At 37.7% G+C, this 16,868-nt stretch overlaps 1 protein-coding gene across 1 annotated transcript; it reads right to left on the bottom strand.

Moving 5' to 3' along the window:
* Positions 1-13,925: 13,925 nt before the first annotated feature.
* Positions 13,926-14,864, bottom strand: LOC126064185 (olfactory receptor 5D18-like). The gene has a single exon (XM_049862926.1). It carries the CDS (start codon positions 14,862-14,864, stop codon positions 13,926-13,928), a length of 939 nt encoding a protein of 312 aa, XP_049718883.1.
* Positions 14,865-16,868: the final 2,004 nt, after the last annotated feature.

Here is a 16,868-nt window from a genome sequence, read left to right as displayed (position 1 = left end):
GTCTTTTTTTTTTCTTTTTAATGACCTCATGCTTTCTTCATGTATGATACCCTTGATGTCATTCCACAACTCGTCTGGTCTTCGGTTATTAGTGTTCAGTATGCTAAATCTATTTTTCAGATGGTCTCTAAATTCAGGGGAGATGCACTTAAGGTCGTGCTTTGGCTCTTGTCGACTATTCTAATTTTCATCAGTTTCTACTTGAACTTGGATGTAAGCAATTGATGGGCTGTCCCACAGTTGTCCCCTGCTCTTGTTCTGACTGATGATATTGAGCTTTTCCATCCTCTCTTCTATCTCTTCCCATAGATGTAGTCAATTTCATTCCTGTATATTCCACCTGTTGGTGGAAAAAGGTATTTGCAATAAAGAAGTCGCTGGTCTCAAGAAATTCTATCATGCGATCTCTGGCATTGTTTCTGTCACCAAAGCCATGTTTTCCAACGAATGATCCTTCTTTGCTTCCAACTTTCACATTCCAATCTCCATTTATTGTTATCAATGTATCCAGATTGCATATTTGATCAGTTTCAGACTGCAGAAAGCTGGTAAAAATCTTCAATTTCTTCATCTTTGGCCTTAATGGTTGGTTCACAAATTTGACTAATGCTCATATTAACTAGTCTTCCTTTTAGGTGTATGGATATTATCCTATCACTGACAGTGCTGTACTTCAGGATAGACCTAAGTGTTCTTTTTGACAATAAATGCAACTCCATTCCTTTTCAAGTTATCATTCCCACCATAATAGACTATATGATTGTCTGATTCAAAATGGCCAATACCACTCCATTTCAGCTCACTAATGCCTAGGATATCAATGTTCATGCATCCCATTTCATTTTTGATGATGTCCAGTTTTCCTAGATTCATACTTCCTACATTCCATGTTCCGATTATTAGTGGATGTTTGCAGCTCTCTCTTCTCCCTCTAAGTCATGCCACATCAGCAAATGAAGGTCCTGAAAGTTGGAGCCCATCCATGTCTTTAAGGACGACTCTACTTTGAGGAGGCAGTTCTTCCCCAGCCGCCTTTTGAGAGCCTTCCAAACTGAGGGGCTCATCTTCTGGAAGTATATTAAACCCTGTTCTGCGGTTATTTATAAGGTTTCACTGGCTGATTCTGCAGAGTTCTACAAACTTTCAGAGAAGAGTTAACACCACTACTACTGATTCTTTTCAGAAGTGAACTGCCAGGTCCTTCTTCCTAGTCTGTCTTAGTTTGGAAGGTCAGCTGAAACCTGCCCACCATGAGTAACTGATGCTGGTATTTGAATACCGATGACATAGCTTCCAGCATCACAGAAACACACAAAACCCCATGTGCTGTGGTATATGTCCTAGAGACGTAAAAATAATGACTCAAACATACTATGCACACTTTTGTTCATTACTGCTTTATTAACATAAACAAGTAAATGGAAACAACCTAAGTTTGCAGTAACAGATGAGTGGATAAGCAAATTGTAGTACATACATACAATGGAACACTTGCTGTTGTTAAGTGCCATTGAGTCAGTTCAGACTCATAGCAACCTCATGGACAGCAGACCGAAGCACTGCCCAGTCCTGTGTCTTCCTCACAATAGTTTTTAAGCTTGAGCCCATCATTACAACCACTGTGTCAATCCATCTCATGAAGGTTATCCTATTTTCTGCTGACCTTCTACATCACTAAGCATGATTTTCTTCTCCAAGGAACAATGATGATTCCACAAAGCATATTATAACATGGATGGGCCTGAGGGGCACAATACTAAGTGAGATAAATCAAGCATACAAGGACAAATATTGAATGATTCTTCTTTTTTTGTATAATTTTTATTGTGCTTTATGTGAAAGTTTACAAATCAAGTCAGTTTCTCACACAAAAGCTTGTATACAGCTTGCTACACACACCCAGTTTCTCTCCTCCTAATAAGACAGCCCACTCCCTCCCTCCACTCTCTCTTTTCATGTCCATTTCACCACCTTCTAACCCCCTCTACCTTCTCATCTCTGCTCCAGGCAGGAGATGCCAACATAGTCTCAAGTGTCCACCTGATCCAAGAAGCTCTCTCCTCACCAGCATCCCTGTCCAACCCATTGACCAGTCTAATCCCTGTCTGAATAGTTAGCTTTGGAAATGGTTCCTGTCCTGGGTCAACAGAAGGTCTGGGGGTCATAACCACTGGGGTCTTTCTAGTCTCAGTCAGACCATTAAGTCTGGTCTTTCTATGAGAATTTGGGGTCTGCATCCCACTGCTCTCCTGTTCCCTCAGAGGTTCTCTGTTCTGTTCCCTTTCAGGGCAGTTATTGGTTGTCGCCAGGCACCATCTAGCTCTTCTGGTCTCTGGCTGACATGGTCTCTCGTTTATGAGGCTCTTTCTTTCTCTTGGGCTTGTAATTCGGTTGTGTCCTTGGTGTCCTTCATTCTCTTTTGATCCAGGAGGACTGAGAAAATTTAATGCATCTTAGATGGCCACTTGCTAATGTTCATGACCCTAGATCTGCTCTCCAAAATGGGATGCAGAATGTTTTCTTAATAGATTTTATTATGCCAATTGACTTAGATGCCCCCTGAAACCATGGTCCCCAAACCCCCACCCCTGCTAAGCTGGCCTTCGAAGCATTTAGTATATTCAGGAAACTTCTTTGCTTTTGGCTTAGTCCAATTGTGCTGACCTTGCCTGTATTGTGTGTTGTCTTTCCCATCACCTAAAGTAGTTCTTATGTACTATCTAGTTAGTGAATTCCCCTCTCCCACCCTTCCTTCCTCCCCCCTCTTGTAACCATCAAAGAATATTTTCTTGTGTGTTTAAACTATATCTCGAGTTCTTGTAATAGTGGTCTTATACAATATTTGTCCTTTTGCAACTGAATAATTTCACTCAGCATAATGCCTTCCAGATTCCTCCATGTTATGAAATGTTTCACAGATTCATCACTGTTCTTTATTGATGCATAGTATTCCATTGTGTGAATATACCATAATATATTTATCCATTCATCTCTTGAGGGCACCTCGGTTGCTTCCATCTTTTTGCTTTTGTAAACAGTGCTGTAGTGAACATGGATGTGCATATATCTATTCACGTAAAGGGTCTTATTTCTCTAGGATATATTGCTGAAGGTGGGCTTACTAGATCGTATGGTAGTTCTATTTCTAGGTTTTTAAGGAAGCACCAAATCGATTTCAAAAGTGATTGTAACATTTTACATTCCCATCAGCAGTGTATAAGTGTTCCAATCACTCCACAGCCTCTCCAACATTTATTGTTTTGGGTTTTTTGGATTAATGCCAGCCTTTCTGGAGTGAGAAGAAATCTCACTGTAGCTTTGATTTTCATTTCTCTAATGGCTAATGATGGTGAACATTTCCTCACATATCTGTTAGCTACCTGAATGTCTTCTTTAGTGAAGTGTCTGTTCATATCTTTTGCCCATTTTATAATTGGGGTATTTGCCTTTTTGTAGTTGAGTTTTTGCAGTATCATGTAGATTTTAGAGATCAGGCGCTGATCAGAAATGTCATAGCTAAAAAGTTCTTCCCAGTCTGTGGGTAATCTTTTTGCTCTTTTGTGAAGTCTTTGGATGAGCATAGGTGTTTCATTTTTAGGAGCTCCCAGTTACCCAGTTTTTCTTCTGCATTGTTAGTAATGTTTTGTATACTGCTTATTAGGACTCCTAATGTTGTCCCTATTTTTTCTTCTATGATCTTTATTGTTTCAAATTTTATATTTAGGTCTTTGATCCATTTTGAGCTTGTTTTTACGCATGTAGTGAGGTATGGGCCTTGTTTCATTTTTTTGCAGATGGATATCCAGTTATGCCAGAACCATTTGTTAAAGAGACTGTCTTTTCCCCATTTAACTCTTTCGGGGCCTTTGTCAAATATCAGCTGCTCATATGCGGATGTATTTGTGGCTGGATTCTCAATTCTGTTCCATTGGTCTACGTGCCTGTTGTTGTACCAGTACCAGGCTGTTTTGACTACTGTGGCGGTATAATAGTTTCTAAAATCAGGTAGAGTAAGGCCTCCCACTTTGTTCTTCTTCTTCAGTAATGCATTACTTATCCGGGGCCTCTTTCCCTTCCATATGAAATTGGTGATTTGTTTCTCCATCCCTTTAAAAAATGTCATTGGGATTTGGATCAGAATTGCATTAAATGTATAGATTGCTTTTGGTAGAATAGACATTTTTATAATGTTAAGTCTTCCTATCCATGAGCAAGGTATGTTTTTCCACTTACATAGGTCTCTTTTGGTTTCTTGCAGAAGTTTTTTGTAATTTTCTTAGTATAAGTCCTTTATATCTCTGGTAAGATTTATTCCTATGTATTTTATCTTCTTGGGGGCTACTGTAAATGGTATTGATTTGGTGATTTCCTCTTAGCTGTTCTTTTTGTTGGCATAGAGGAATCCAACTAATTTTTTTATATTTATCTTGTATCCTGATACTCTGCTGAACTCTTCTATTAGTTTCAGTAGTTTTCTGGAGGATTCCTTAGGGTTTTCTGTGCATAAGATCATGTCATCTGAAAATATAGATAATTTTGCTTCTTCCTTGCCAATCCAGATGCGCTTTATTTCTTTATCTAGCCTAATCGCTCTGTCAAGGGCCTCCAGCGCAATGTTGAATAAGAGTGGTGATAAAGGGCATCCTTGCCTGGTTCCCAATCTCAAGGGGAATGCTTTCAGGCTCTCTCCATTTAGCATGGTGTTCGCTATTGGCTTTGTATAAATGCCCTTTATTATGTTAAGGAATTTTCTTTCTATTTCTATTTTGTGGACCATTTTTATCATGAATGGGTGTTGAACTTTGTTAAATACCTTTTCTGCCTCAGTTGATAAAGTAATGTGATTCTTGTCTTTTTTTTAATTTATATGATGGATTACATTATTTGTTTTTCTAATGTGGAACAATCCCTACCTACCTGGTATGAATCCCACTTGGTCCTGGCAAATTATTTTTTTGATATGTTGTTGAATTCTATTAGCTAGAATTTTATTCAGATTTTTTGCATCTAAGTTCATGAGGGATATAGCTCTCTTTACCTGGTTTTTGTATCAGGGGTATGGTGGCTTCATAGAATGAATTTGAGAATATTCGATCCTTCGCTATGCTCTGAAATACCTTTAGTAGTAGTGGTGTTAACTCTTCTCTGTAAGTTTGATAGAACTCTGCAGTGAAGTTGCCCGGGCCAGGGCTTTTTTGTTGTTGTTGTTGTTGGGAGTTTTTTGATTACTTTTTTCAATCTCTTCTTTTATTATGGGTCTATTCAATTGTCCCATAGGGTTGCTATGTGTTGGAATCGACTCGACAGCACTGGGGCGGGGATTCAGTTGTTCAATCTCAGTTTGTGTTAGTTTAGGTAGTTAGTGTGTTTCTAGGAATTTATCCATTTCTTCTAAGTTTTCAAATTTGTTAGAGTATAATTTTTCATAGTAATCTGATATGATTCTTTTAATTTCAGTTAGGTCTGTTGTAATATCACCCATCTCATTTCTTATTTGGGTTATTTGCTTCCTCTCCTTTTTTTCTTTTGTCAGTTTGACCAATGGTTTGTTATTATTTTTTTTTTTTTCAAAAAAACAGCTTTTGGTCTTGTTAATTCTTTCAGTTGTTTTTCTGTTTTCTATTTCATTTAATTCTGCTTTAATTTTATTATTTGTTTTATTCTGGTGCCTGTGGGTTTCTTTTGTTGCTCTCTTTCTATTTGTTCAAGTTGTAGGGGTAATTCTTTGATTTCGGCCTTTTTTTCTTTTTGGATGTGTGTATTTTTTGTTATAAATTGACCTGTGAGCACTGCTTTCGCTGTGTCCCAAAGGTTTTGATAGGAAGTGTTTTCATTCTCATTGGATTCTATGAATTTCTTTATTTCGTCCTCAGTGTCTTCTATAATCCAGTCTTTTTTCAGCAGGGTATTGTTCAGTTTCCAAGTGTTTGATTTCTTTCCCCTGCTTTTTCTGTTATTGATTTCAACTTTTATGGCCTTATGGTCAGAGAAGATGCTTTGTAATATTTCGATGTTTTGCATTCTGCTAAGGCTTGCTTTATGACCTAATATGTGGTCTATTCTAGAGAATGTTCCATGGGCACAGGAAAAGAAAGTATACTTGGCTGCTATTGGGAGGAGTGTTCTGTATGTCTATGATGTCAAGTTGGTTGATTGTGGCATTTAGATTTTCTGTGTCTTTATTGAGCTTCTTTCTGGATGTCCTGTCCTTCACAAAAAGTGGTGCGTTGAAGTCTTCTACTATTATTGTGGAGCTGTCTCTCTCACTTTTCAATGCTGATAGAGTTTGTTTTATTTATCTTGCATCCCTCTTACTTCGTGTATAAATATTTAATATAGTTATATCTTCTCGGTGTATTGTTCCTTTAATAATTATATAGCATTCTTCCTTATCTTTTGTGGTGGATTTAATTTTAAAGTCTATTTTGTCAGAAATTAATATTTGCTAGTTCTGCTCTTTTTTGATTTTGTTTGCTTGATGTATTTTTTCATCCTTTGTGTTTTAGCTTGTTTGTTTCTAAGGTGTGTCTCTTGTAGGCAGTGTAGAGAAGGGTTGAATTTTTCAATCCATTCTGCCACTCTCTGTCTCTTTATTGGTGCATTTAGTCCATTCACGTTCATTGTAATTATGGATATTTATTAATTTAGTGCTATCATTTTGATGTCATTTTTTGTGTGTTGTTGGCAGTTTATTTTTCCCACTGAATTTTATTTGTTAAATAGGTTATCTTTACATATTGTCCATTGCTTATATCAGTATTTTTTTTATTTTGTTTCTACTGAGTCTCTATTTTTTTCTTGTATTTTAATTTGGTGTGTAGGATAGTTTGTCTCCTTTGTGGTTACCTTATTATTTACCCCTACTTTTCTAAATTTAAACTTTTCTTTTATTTCTTTGTATTGCCTTATCTTCCTCTCCATATGGAAGATCTATGACTACATTTCTTAGTCTCTCTTTATTGTTTTAATGTTGTCTTCTTTTACATGATAACATCACTGTTACCCTGTTTTTGAGCATTTTTTTTAACCTTGATTTATTTTTTTGATTTCCTTGTCTGGGTTGACATCCAATTTTTCTGCCCAGTATTCTAGTCTTGGGTTGATGCCTGATATTAATGATTTTCTAACCAAAGAACTTTTAGTATTTCTTAAAGTTTTGCTTTGATTTTTACAAATTTCCTAAACTTCTGTTTATCTGGAAATGTCCTAATTTCACCTTCGCAGTTGAGAGACAGTTTTGCTGGATATATGACTCTTGGCTGGCAATTTTTTTCCTACAATTTTTGTGTAAGTTTTTCCATTGACTTCTTGCCTGTGTGGTTTCTGCTGAGGAGTCTGAGCTTATTCTTATTGGCTCTCCTTTGTAGGTGACTTTTCGTTTATCCCTAGCTGCTCTTAAAATTCTCTCTTTATCTTTGGTTTTGGCAAGTGTGATTATAATATGTCTTGGTGATTTTCTTTAAAAATCTACCTTATGTGGAGTTCGATAAGTATCTTGGATAGATATCTTCTCATCTTTCACGATAATAGGGAATTTCTCTGCCAACAAATCTTCAACAATTTTCTCTGTATTTTCTGTTATCCCTCTCTGTTCTGGTACTCTAATCACTTGTAGGTTATTTCTCTTGATAGGGTCAACATGATTCTTAAGGTTTCTTAATTTTTTTTAATTCTTTTATCTGATTTTTCTTCATATATATTAGTGCCAAGTGCTTTATCTTCAAGTTCAGAAATTCTGCCTTCCACTTGCTCAGATCTGCTTCTCTGACTTTCTATTGAGTTTTCTACTTCTGGAATTTTATTGTTAATCTTCTAAATTTCTGATTGCTGTCTCTCTATGGATTTTTCCAGCTTATTAAATTTTTCATTATGTTCCTGAATAATCTTTCTAATTTCTTCAGTTGCTTTATCTGTGTGTTCCTTGGCTTGTTCTGCATAATGCCTTATTTCCTTCTTGATGTCTTGAAGGGTTCTGTATATTAATCTTTTGTATTCTGCCTCTGGTAATTCTGGGAATGCACTTTCATCCAGAAGATCGCTTGATTCTTTGTTCTGAGAGCTTGTTGAGGTAATCATGGTTTGTTTCTTTATGTGGCTTGATATTGACATTTGTCTCCAAGTCATCTATAAGTTATTGTACTAGTTCATTTTATGTTTGCTTACTATGTTGTAGCTTCTTGCTTTGTTTTGTTTTGATATGCCCAAATAGTTTGCTTGACTGAGATAGGTTGATGATTTTCACCTTTGGAGCTCTGATGTCCTGTCCCCAGATGGTTAGAGCTGTTATCAAGTATATCAGTCTAGGAGTCCATGCACTTTTCTTGTATGAATTCAGCTCAAGTGTCCAGGTATCTGATCGTGAAGTGTGTGCTACAGGCTCTGTCCTACAGTCTTAGAGGGGCAGGGGTGGTTGGTGTAGGTACCAGTATCTGGTTGCAACTGGGGGTCACACTCTGAACAAGGCACGAGCTGAGAATCAACCCCTCTGTGTCTTTGAGGAAAGCAAGTCCCTGTTCTCTAGGGTGTACAGGTGGGTGGGTCTACAGAAGGACCATGGGCACCCAACGTTTTTGGTTGTAAGGACTGGGAGGTACCATTTATCCCTGGACACCTGTCGTGGGTGGCTGTGTGACCTGAGTGGAGCTACCAGTCCTTAGGCCTCTGGTGTGGGTAGGTGAGGACCCTGTTTCATAGGCAAGGCAATGTCAAACAGGAAACACCGACCTCTCCACCACACAGCTGAAATGGTTGGAGTCTAGTCTCCTGAAATAAACCCACACAGGTCCATGTAGAGGGGAAAGGTATTCAAAGTCCATGGACCATTTATGCCTGGACAGGAGCAGTTTCTGTCCTGAACTCCCCTGATTAGTGGCTCTGGCAAATTATTTTTTCCCACAGTTGCAAATGTATTCCTTCTCCAAGGCCAGGAGGATGGCTCTAGGCACTCAACCAGGCCTATCTCAGGCCCAGGGAAGTCAGCCACTGAAGCCGTCTTGGGAGAGGGGGCTCAGTAAAATATATGCAAGTACTTAGGTTTTGCTGAGAGCACTGTTGTTTTTCTGTTCCAGAGGTGTGAGTAGGCTGTGTGGCTGGCTGCTTCTCCTGAGGAAACTGCAGCCAAATGCTAGTACCAGCCCACCGCCACCACTAACTGGAATGGTGCCTGAGGGCTCCCCATGATTGATCCTTTTTTAAGATGACAAGAATAGATAAATATAAGGAGACCAATGTCCAGTGTTGGTTTCCAAGGAGGGAAATGGTGGAAAATTAACAGTTTATAGAGACTAGGTATTTTGGGTACAGAGAAAAATGGCAGTGAATGTGGAGGTAGTGAGCACAGCACAACCAAAGCAAAAAAGACTGAGCACATAGGGATGGAAATATGCAAATCATTATATGTGTAGGCATAGGTTTGTATGTAGGTGAGAACAGATAGAAGTATCTATAGGTGTGTGTAAACACAAATATTTGGGTGTAGGCACATATATTCATTGAAGACACAAATACGGGAATTCCTCATACATAACCAGACACCTGCCAACATTGGTGTTCTGGATTTGAAGTTTTTGGACCATAATCTCATGGGACAATTCAGTCAATTGACATAATATAGTTTACAATGATAATGATCTGAATCTTAGAGAAGTGAAAATGTCTGTGGTCTTAAAACCTGTGATTAGCCATCTAAGACACAAACTACAGATCTCTACTGACTAGGAGCAAAACAGTCAGAAAGTAACCAAAAGAGCAGAGAAGAACCAAACCTACATGAACTACAACCTCATCCACCCTGAGACCAGAAGAGCTAGATGCTGCCAGGCTACCACCATTGACCATTCTGAATGGGGTCACAATAGACGGTAACAGACAGAATGAGAGAAAACCATGGAGCCAAACTCAAATTTTAACTAAGACACACACACACAAACAAAACTGCAAAACCAGACAACTTGGAACAACAGAAAACAAAGGATTCTCTGAGACTGTCATCCTCAGACACTCTTTAAACCTAGAACTGAATCTATCCCCTGGGATAAACTTTTAGCTAAATAACAGAGTGTCACACAAAATAAAGGATATTACCTGTAAGATCAGTGATCTACTAAAAAATCATCAGTATGAGACCAAAAGGTCAACAATTATTCAAAAGTAAAAATGAGAAGGTAAGGGAAAAGGGAAACTAGAGTACTAGAAGTGGAACAATCAGAACACAATTAAGGAGAATGTCAACACACTGTGATGAATGTACCTAATGTCACTGAAAAAATTTTCTTCTGATCAGGATAAAACAGTCAGAAAATTTAAAACAGGAACTTAAGTTGCTGTGCAAATTTTCGGCAAAAAAATCCATAAAATAATAATAATTGTAATAATAATAATAATAGATACAATTCTGGAATGTTGCCCAGATGTCTAAGTATAGCTCCTCCTTCCGTGAATAGGCTGGCAAATCTACAAATATGCCTCTCACAGTGAATCACATAGCCCTTGGATTATAGGATGACTGAGGCAAGGAGTTTGGGGTCCCTTTACCATGGTGCATTATGGGAAATGTTAAAGATATTTTCATTCATTTGAACGTTCTCCAAATTAAAAAAAAAAAAGTGCATGATTGTATGAGACAAACGTATATCATTCCCTAGATGAAAAAAGACGTAAATTCATTAAAAATTATGAGAAGTATTAACGGTGTTGAAAAGTTAAGTGTCTTTATGTGCATTTTGTTAGAAAATCAGAAAACAAAAGAAAAAAGTGAGGATTAATACAATCCCACAGACTTAATCAAAACACTTAGCATTTAGAGTAAGGGGGGAAACAGAAGATGCATTTGAATTACTTTCTATATGATACTGGAAATTTTATGATAAGCCTTAAAGCTCAATAGAAAACAAAGAAGTATGAATAGTATCCTGGATCCTCCTCCCTTGTCCATTTCATCCATTTCCATCCAAATTCAAACCCCTCCTTAAAGGTCCCTTTTGAAATCCTAAGTCCAGTGAACAAAATGTTTCCTCAGAAAGTAAGTTGAAATCCACCATTTTCTTGACAGCTTTTTTCACATACTTGTTTCTCAGGCTATAGTCAGGGGCTTCAACGTGGTTATCACTACAGTATGGTACGCCGTGGCCTCCGTGTCAGTGTCCAGACTGCTGCCAGAGTTGGGCCTGAAATGAATGAAAGTATTGTTCCATGGAAGACAATGATGGCTGTGAGGTGGGAGGCACAGGTGGGAAAGGCTTTATGTCTTCCCTTTGCAGAGCACATCCTTGAGATGGTGATGAGAATAAACAAGTAGAAGATAAGGATGGCAATGATAGTGATGATCTCATTGACAGCAGCCACAATGTACAATGGAAACCCTGGTAGCATAATGGTTAAGAGCTACGGCTGCTAACTGAAAGGTTGGCCTTTGGAATCCACCAGATCCTCCATGGAAACTCTATGGGGCAGTTCTACTCTGTTCTATAGGGTGGCTATGAGTTGGAATTGAAAATGTCCAAGGGCAGTTCATTCACAGAGACAGCAGATCAAGCAAGTGATAAGAAAAGGGTTTGATTGCAGAAGTAGTGTTTACTCATGTTTGAGAGCTAGGACAGGATCTCAAGAGCTAAACACATGCAAATCAGAGAACATATGGCTCCTCAGAGGTATTAGCCAGGCAACAGCTCTTCACAGAGTATCTGGGACATGTTGACCATGCACAGCAGTATGTTGCAGGTGGTCTCAAATCAGTTGTAGGCCATCACGGCCAGCAGGATGACCTCAGTGTTTGCATAATTACAAAACAAATAGAACTGCACAGTGCATTCTAGGAAGAAAATGGCTTTGTCTTTGTTTATGCAGATTTCTTTCCATGGAAATGATTGGTATTAGACACATGTTTTAACCCATATGATGCTGTGTTGGATTCTGATATATAGTAAATGACAGTATTTGTTTACTAGCACAAACTATTGTTACTGAATGCATGTCTCCTGAGAAAGAGAGTCTAATGATAGCAAAATTCTAAAAGAATGAGAGGAAAAAAAAAAAAAACATAACTGGCAGTGATTCCTTAAATCTTGTAGGCAAAACACGACAAAATTATGTTGTTTATGTATTTATCTTAAAGAGATGGGAAGTGTGCTTAAAGGTTGATTTAAATTTGAAATTTTGAATGAGATTCATGTCATGATCACAATCCATGAATTGAATAATCTCAATGTGAATCTCCGAGCCGTTGATGTAAATGAATCTAAAGCATACAGGATAATTCCATTTTATAAAGTATTATATTAGCAATTGTCAATGAAATTATAATATTTTAATATTTTCTGAATGTTTTAATTGCATTGTCTTAAGCAAGGGGTCTCTAAGTGGAAGAATAACCAATACCCTAAATTGTCATATGATAAACCATGGGAATATGTTTTTGGTAACCTTGCCAGAACCTGAGAAAGTGAGTGACTCTACCAACTATACAAAGAAAACATGCAAAAATGTATTTTTTAAAACAACAATCATTATTACTGCTCACTATTGTACAGGTCAGGTGGGCAGTTCTGCTGATCTGGTCTATGCTTGGCTGATATGGGCTCAGCTTACTTAGGTCTATGAGATCAATTGGCAGGTCAGCTGACAAGAGTTTCTCACCCTTGAATCTGGTGGTGGGCTAAGTGTCAGAGAGTATAATGGAAGGAGTGGGCAACTGGGTTATTTTTCTCTCATTACTCAATATTCTAATCTGTGTTTGTTCATATGGCAGCTTCCCAGGTTTCAACAGTGGGTGTAAAATCCTGAAATCTCTCAAAGGTTTGTAATTTGCTCCAATGTCTTTTGCCACCTCTGTTAGCCAAAGTAATTCACAAACGTAGGCTGCACTGGCGAATTGGTCAAATTGAGAGTTCTGTTGAGCAGGATTCAGTAATTATGCCCATGTTCCAAAAATAGATAAATAAATTATACATAACATTCGCGATGCCTGGGTGGGCAAACTAATTGACAAACAAATAGAGCAGGCACTTGATGTTGCTACTTTTTGCATATAATGGTTTTCTGAGATCCATTTCTAAGCCTGTGGTGCAGCCTATCAAACTTATCATTCTGTCACACCGGAGCTCTTTTGAAAACACGGTCAGGGTATAATTTATTCAACTTTGCAGTCATGCCAAAATAACCTGAATATAACATACTACACAAGAACACACGGGTGCAAGCACACACATACATTACACAGTATTCACTCGATAATAATTGATTGACTCAGTGTTACATTTTTATTTCCTTGAGTTTGTTTATTTCAGTCTTTCCTGAATAAAATGCCTTCTTCGCTGAAATGTGTCTCCTAAAATCCTGCCCATTCTCCAGGCCAACTTCAAATAATACCTCTTTTATGAAGATTATTTCTAATGTCTCTAAATGGATTTGAACTGTTCCTTGCTCAAACCTTTTAAGATATTTCTTCTAGCCTGCCTAGAAAACAGCCCCGTTCTTTATTGCGCCAGGAATACCACCAAATTATGTATTCCTTAAGGACAAAGCCTATGTTTTACCTTTACTGCCATTTGTAGATATGTCATCAAAAAAATGTGTGTTTACTGAGAAACTACTATATTCCAAGTACTTAATGAGAAAGTGGGATGAAATTAATGTTTATTCAGATTATGCAAGGTGCCCCACATATCTATATTATCTTTTGTTCCTCACTATCAGATTATGACCCAGTTAATGTTCTCACAATTTGCATAGGTTTAAAACTAAAAATGAGAGATGCTGAACTTTTCCTGCAATGAAGAGACAAAGCCAAATTTAGTCTTTTTGAAACAATATCCACATACTTGCCATTGTGCAAAATTAAGTATTAATCTTAAATGTATCTTCTAAAATGGCCTTTTTGGACACACTTTATTTAAAGGTTAGGGACAAATTCTACTAAAATAATATGCTCAATGAGAAAAGACTCTAGTGTCCATTATTTTGCTGACTGTATTCTTGACATCCTTATTCCTCAGACTGTAGATCAAGGGATTCAACATGGGGATCACCACTGTGTAAAACACAGAGGCAACTTTGACCGTGTGCCTGGAGTTTTTGGAGTTGGGCACACAGTAGAGGAAGAGGATGGTGCCATGGAAGATGGCGATGGCAGTCAGATGAGAGGCACAGGTAGGGAATGCCTTATGACGTCCACTGGCTGAACTCATTTTCAAGATGGTGACAACAATAAACACATAAGAAGTGAGAATGATGAGTAATGTACTCACCATATTAAATGTAGCAAAGATGAAAACCAGCAACTGGCTGAGAGAAGTATCAGAGCAAGAAAGGGAGAGAAGCGAGGAGAACTCACAGAAGAAGTGATTGATTGTGTTGGAACCACGAAAAGATAATTTCAAAGCAGAGCATGCGAGTATCAAGGAACACCCTACTCCCCATGTATATGATCCTGCCACCAGCATAGCACAGAGTCTCTGCGACATGGCAACTGTGTAGAGTAGAGGGTTGCAACTGGCCACAAAACGGTCATAGGCCATTAAAGCTAATAAAAAGATTTCAGTCACCACAAAGGTACAAAAGAAAAGGAATTGTACTATACATCCTAAAAATGAAATGCTTCTGTCTTCTGCAACTAGGTTCCCCAGCAGTTTGGAAGCAATGATTGAGGAATAGCAGAAATCCACAAATGAGAGGTGGCTGAGGAAAAAGTACATGGGGATGTGAAGTTTGGGGTTAATTTTGATGATTACAATCATCCCAAGATTCCCTACAACAGTGAGACTGTAGATGGCCAGAAATACCAGGAAGAGTGTCTGCAGTTCTGGGCAATCTGAGAAGCCCAAACGGGTGAACGTGGCTGTGCTTCTATTTCTCTCTGAGAGTAACATGGCTTCAGTTTATTGAAATCTAAAAGTCAGTCCTGGAAATTAAAAAAAAAATAAATAAATAAACATAGTAACGATACAGGAAGCTTAGTCAACTATCCTTTGCTAAGACTGGAAAAATGTCTCTTACAGAATCTATGTGTTTATTAAGTAATAAATGCTAAACCAAAATTTTAAAACATGATAACCATTTTTTTTTTAATTTTCTTAAGAAAAACTATTGAACTGAATTTTATTTAAGGTCTTGAGTCTAGTTTTTTGTATTTATGAATATATAAAATGAGATTTAAGGATTGTATAAAAATTCATTGCCATCAAGTCAATTTTGACACATAGTGATTCTATAGGACAGATTGAACTGCCCCATAGGATTTCCAAGGAGCAGCTGGATTCAAACTGCCAGCCTTATGGTTAGCAGTCAATCTCTTAACCACTATGCCACCAAGCCTCCTGGGATTATATGGTAATTTTAAATCAAATCCTCACTTAACACTTTCAGTTCTCCTTGAATATTATCAGACAAGCCCCACCTGATGCAGTGACAAATTACGTCAGCTCCATAGCCAATAACAAAAATCAGAATTGTCTATTTTATCAACTAACACAGTACATATACACACTATGGAAATAAAGAATGGACAGCCTTAACACTTCCCATTTGTGTTTTTATTGTTAATGCTGCACAGTATGCTAGCCTTTGTTTTTTTTCTTTCTGACACAGTAAACCTGGTACCAAAATAAATCTTAATTAATTTGCTTCATCAGCCTAAGTCGTGCCAATGGTTAATGCCCTTGGCTGCCTATCCAAAAGTTTGGAGGTTCCAGTCCACCCAGTGGAACCTTTGAATAAAGGGATAGTGACCTACTTCAGAAAAGTCAGCCATTGAAAACGTTTTGGAGGATAGTTCTACTCTTACACATATGGAGTCATCATGATTCCAAGTTGGCTTTTTTTTTTTTTTTTTTAATGTTTTTCCCTATCAGGAAATCCTAAATTCCACTCAGGACCCCTGGCAGCTCAGCGATTAAAAGTACTCCCTGCTATCCAAAGTTTCAGGGGTTTGAACCAAGCAGCTGCTCTGCAGGAGAAAGCTATGGCACTCTGTTCTGGGAAGATTTACAGCCTTGGAAATCCAATGGGGGAGTTCTATTCTGTCCAGTAGGGTATTTTTTTTTTTTAAGTTCCTATTCTTTCTAATTGCTTCAGGAATAGAAAGAAATTAGAACAGATGAAAAAATAAAAATATTCTGGTCCACATCCTTACTCTAGAGGTGGCATAATACAAACCAGAAGAAGCCTTGACTTTCCCAGTGACCTGCAGATAAAGACCAGCCTATGACCCCCAACCATGTATGCATTTCCCCACCCAAACACTGGTCCATTTTATAGACACACCTACTAATATATTTCCTTTATCAATGATCACTCCCTTTAATTTGTGAGCAAACTAGGGACTCTAAATATGGGAAGCATTCCACTGACATTGTTATGTGCCACAACGATATACTTGAGGGCAGCATCCAGATGATACACATGAGAATGGGATTTAGAGACGTTTATACACCAGGAATAAAGACACTTTGCCTGAGAAATTCCCATTCCCAAAGTATCTCCAACTTACTTCTCTTCCTTCAACACACCTAGAATACTCATTCTGTCCCTATATTATGTCTGTAGAAGATAAAAGCATGTAGTAGTAGTGCATGTTTAAGTCATTTCATGTAAAAACAGTAATATAAAGGAATCATTGTATTTCTAGAATTGGTAGCCAGCACCTCTCACATCCCAACATACTTGGAAATTTTTTCTGTCTGTGATTTCTTATAAGTTTTTCTCTTATTCTGAAACCTAACAAATCATTATCAAATGGCCAAGAAATAAAGGTATCAGGTTTTGTGCTGGACTGAGATCCTCAATGACCCTATCATGTTCCTGTATAAATCTGAGTGCTCAAAAGCCAAAGCATCACACATACAGTAATTTTAATCATAACATTTTTAACACCA

This window comes from Elephas maximus, chromosome 20, assembly GCF_024166365.1.
Source record: "Elephas maximus indicus isolate mEleMax1 chromosome 20, mEleMax1 primary haplotype, whole genome shotgun sequence".
Taxonomy (NCBI): Eukaryota; Metazoa; Chordata; class Mammalia; order Proboscidea; family Elephantidae; genus Elephas; species Elephas maximus.
The sequence above is the reverse complement of the archived record's forward strand: the minus strand, read 5'-3'. Positions and strand labels throughout refer to the sequence as shown.

What these genes read in the sequence shown, in the direction of transcription:
- LOC126064185 (XM_049862926.1), bottom strand. Translation starts at nt 14,864, where the DNA reads ATGTTACTCTCAGAGAGAAATAGAAGCACAGCCACGTTCACCCGTTTG.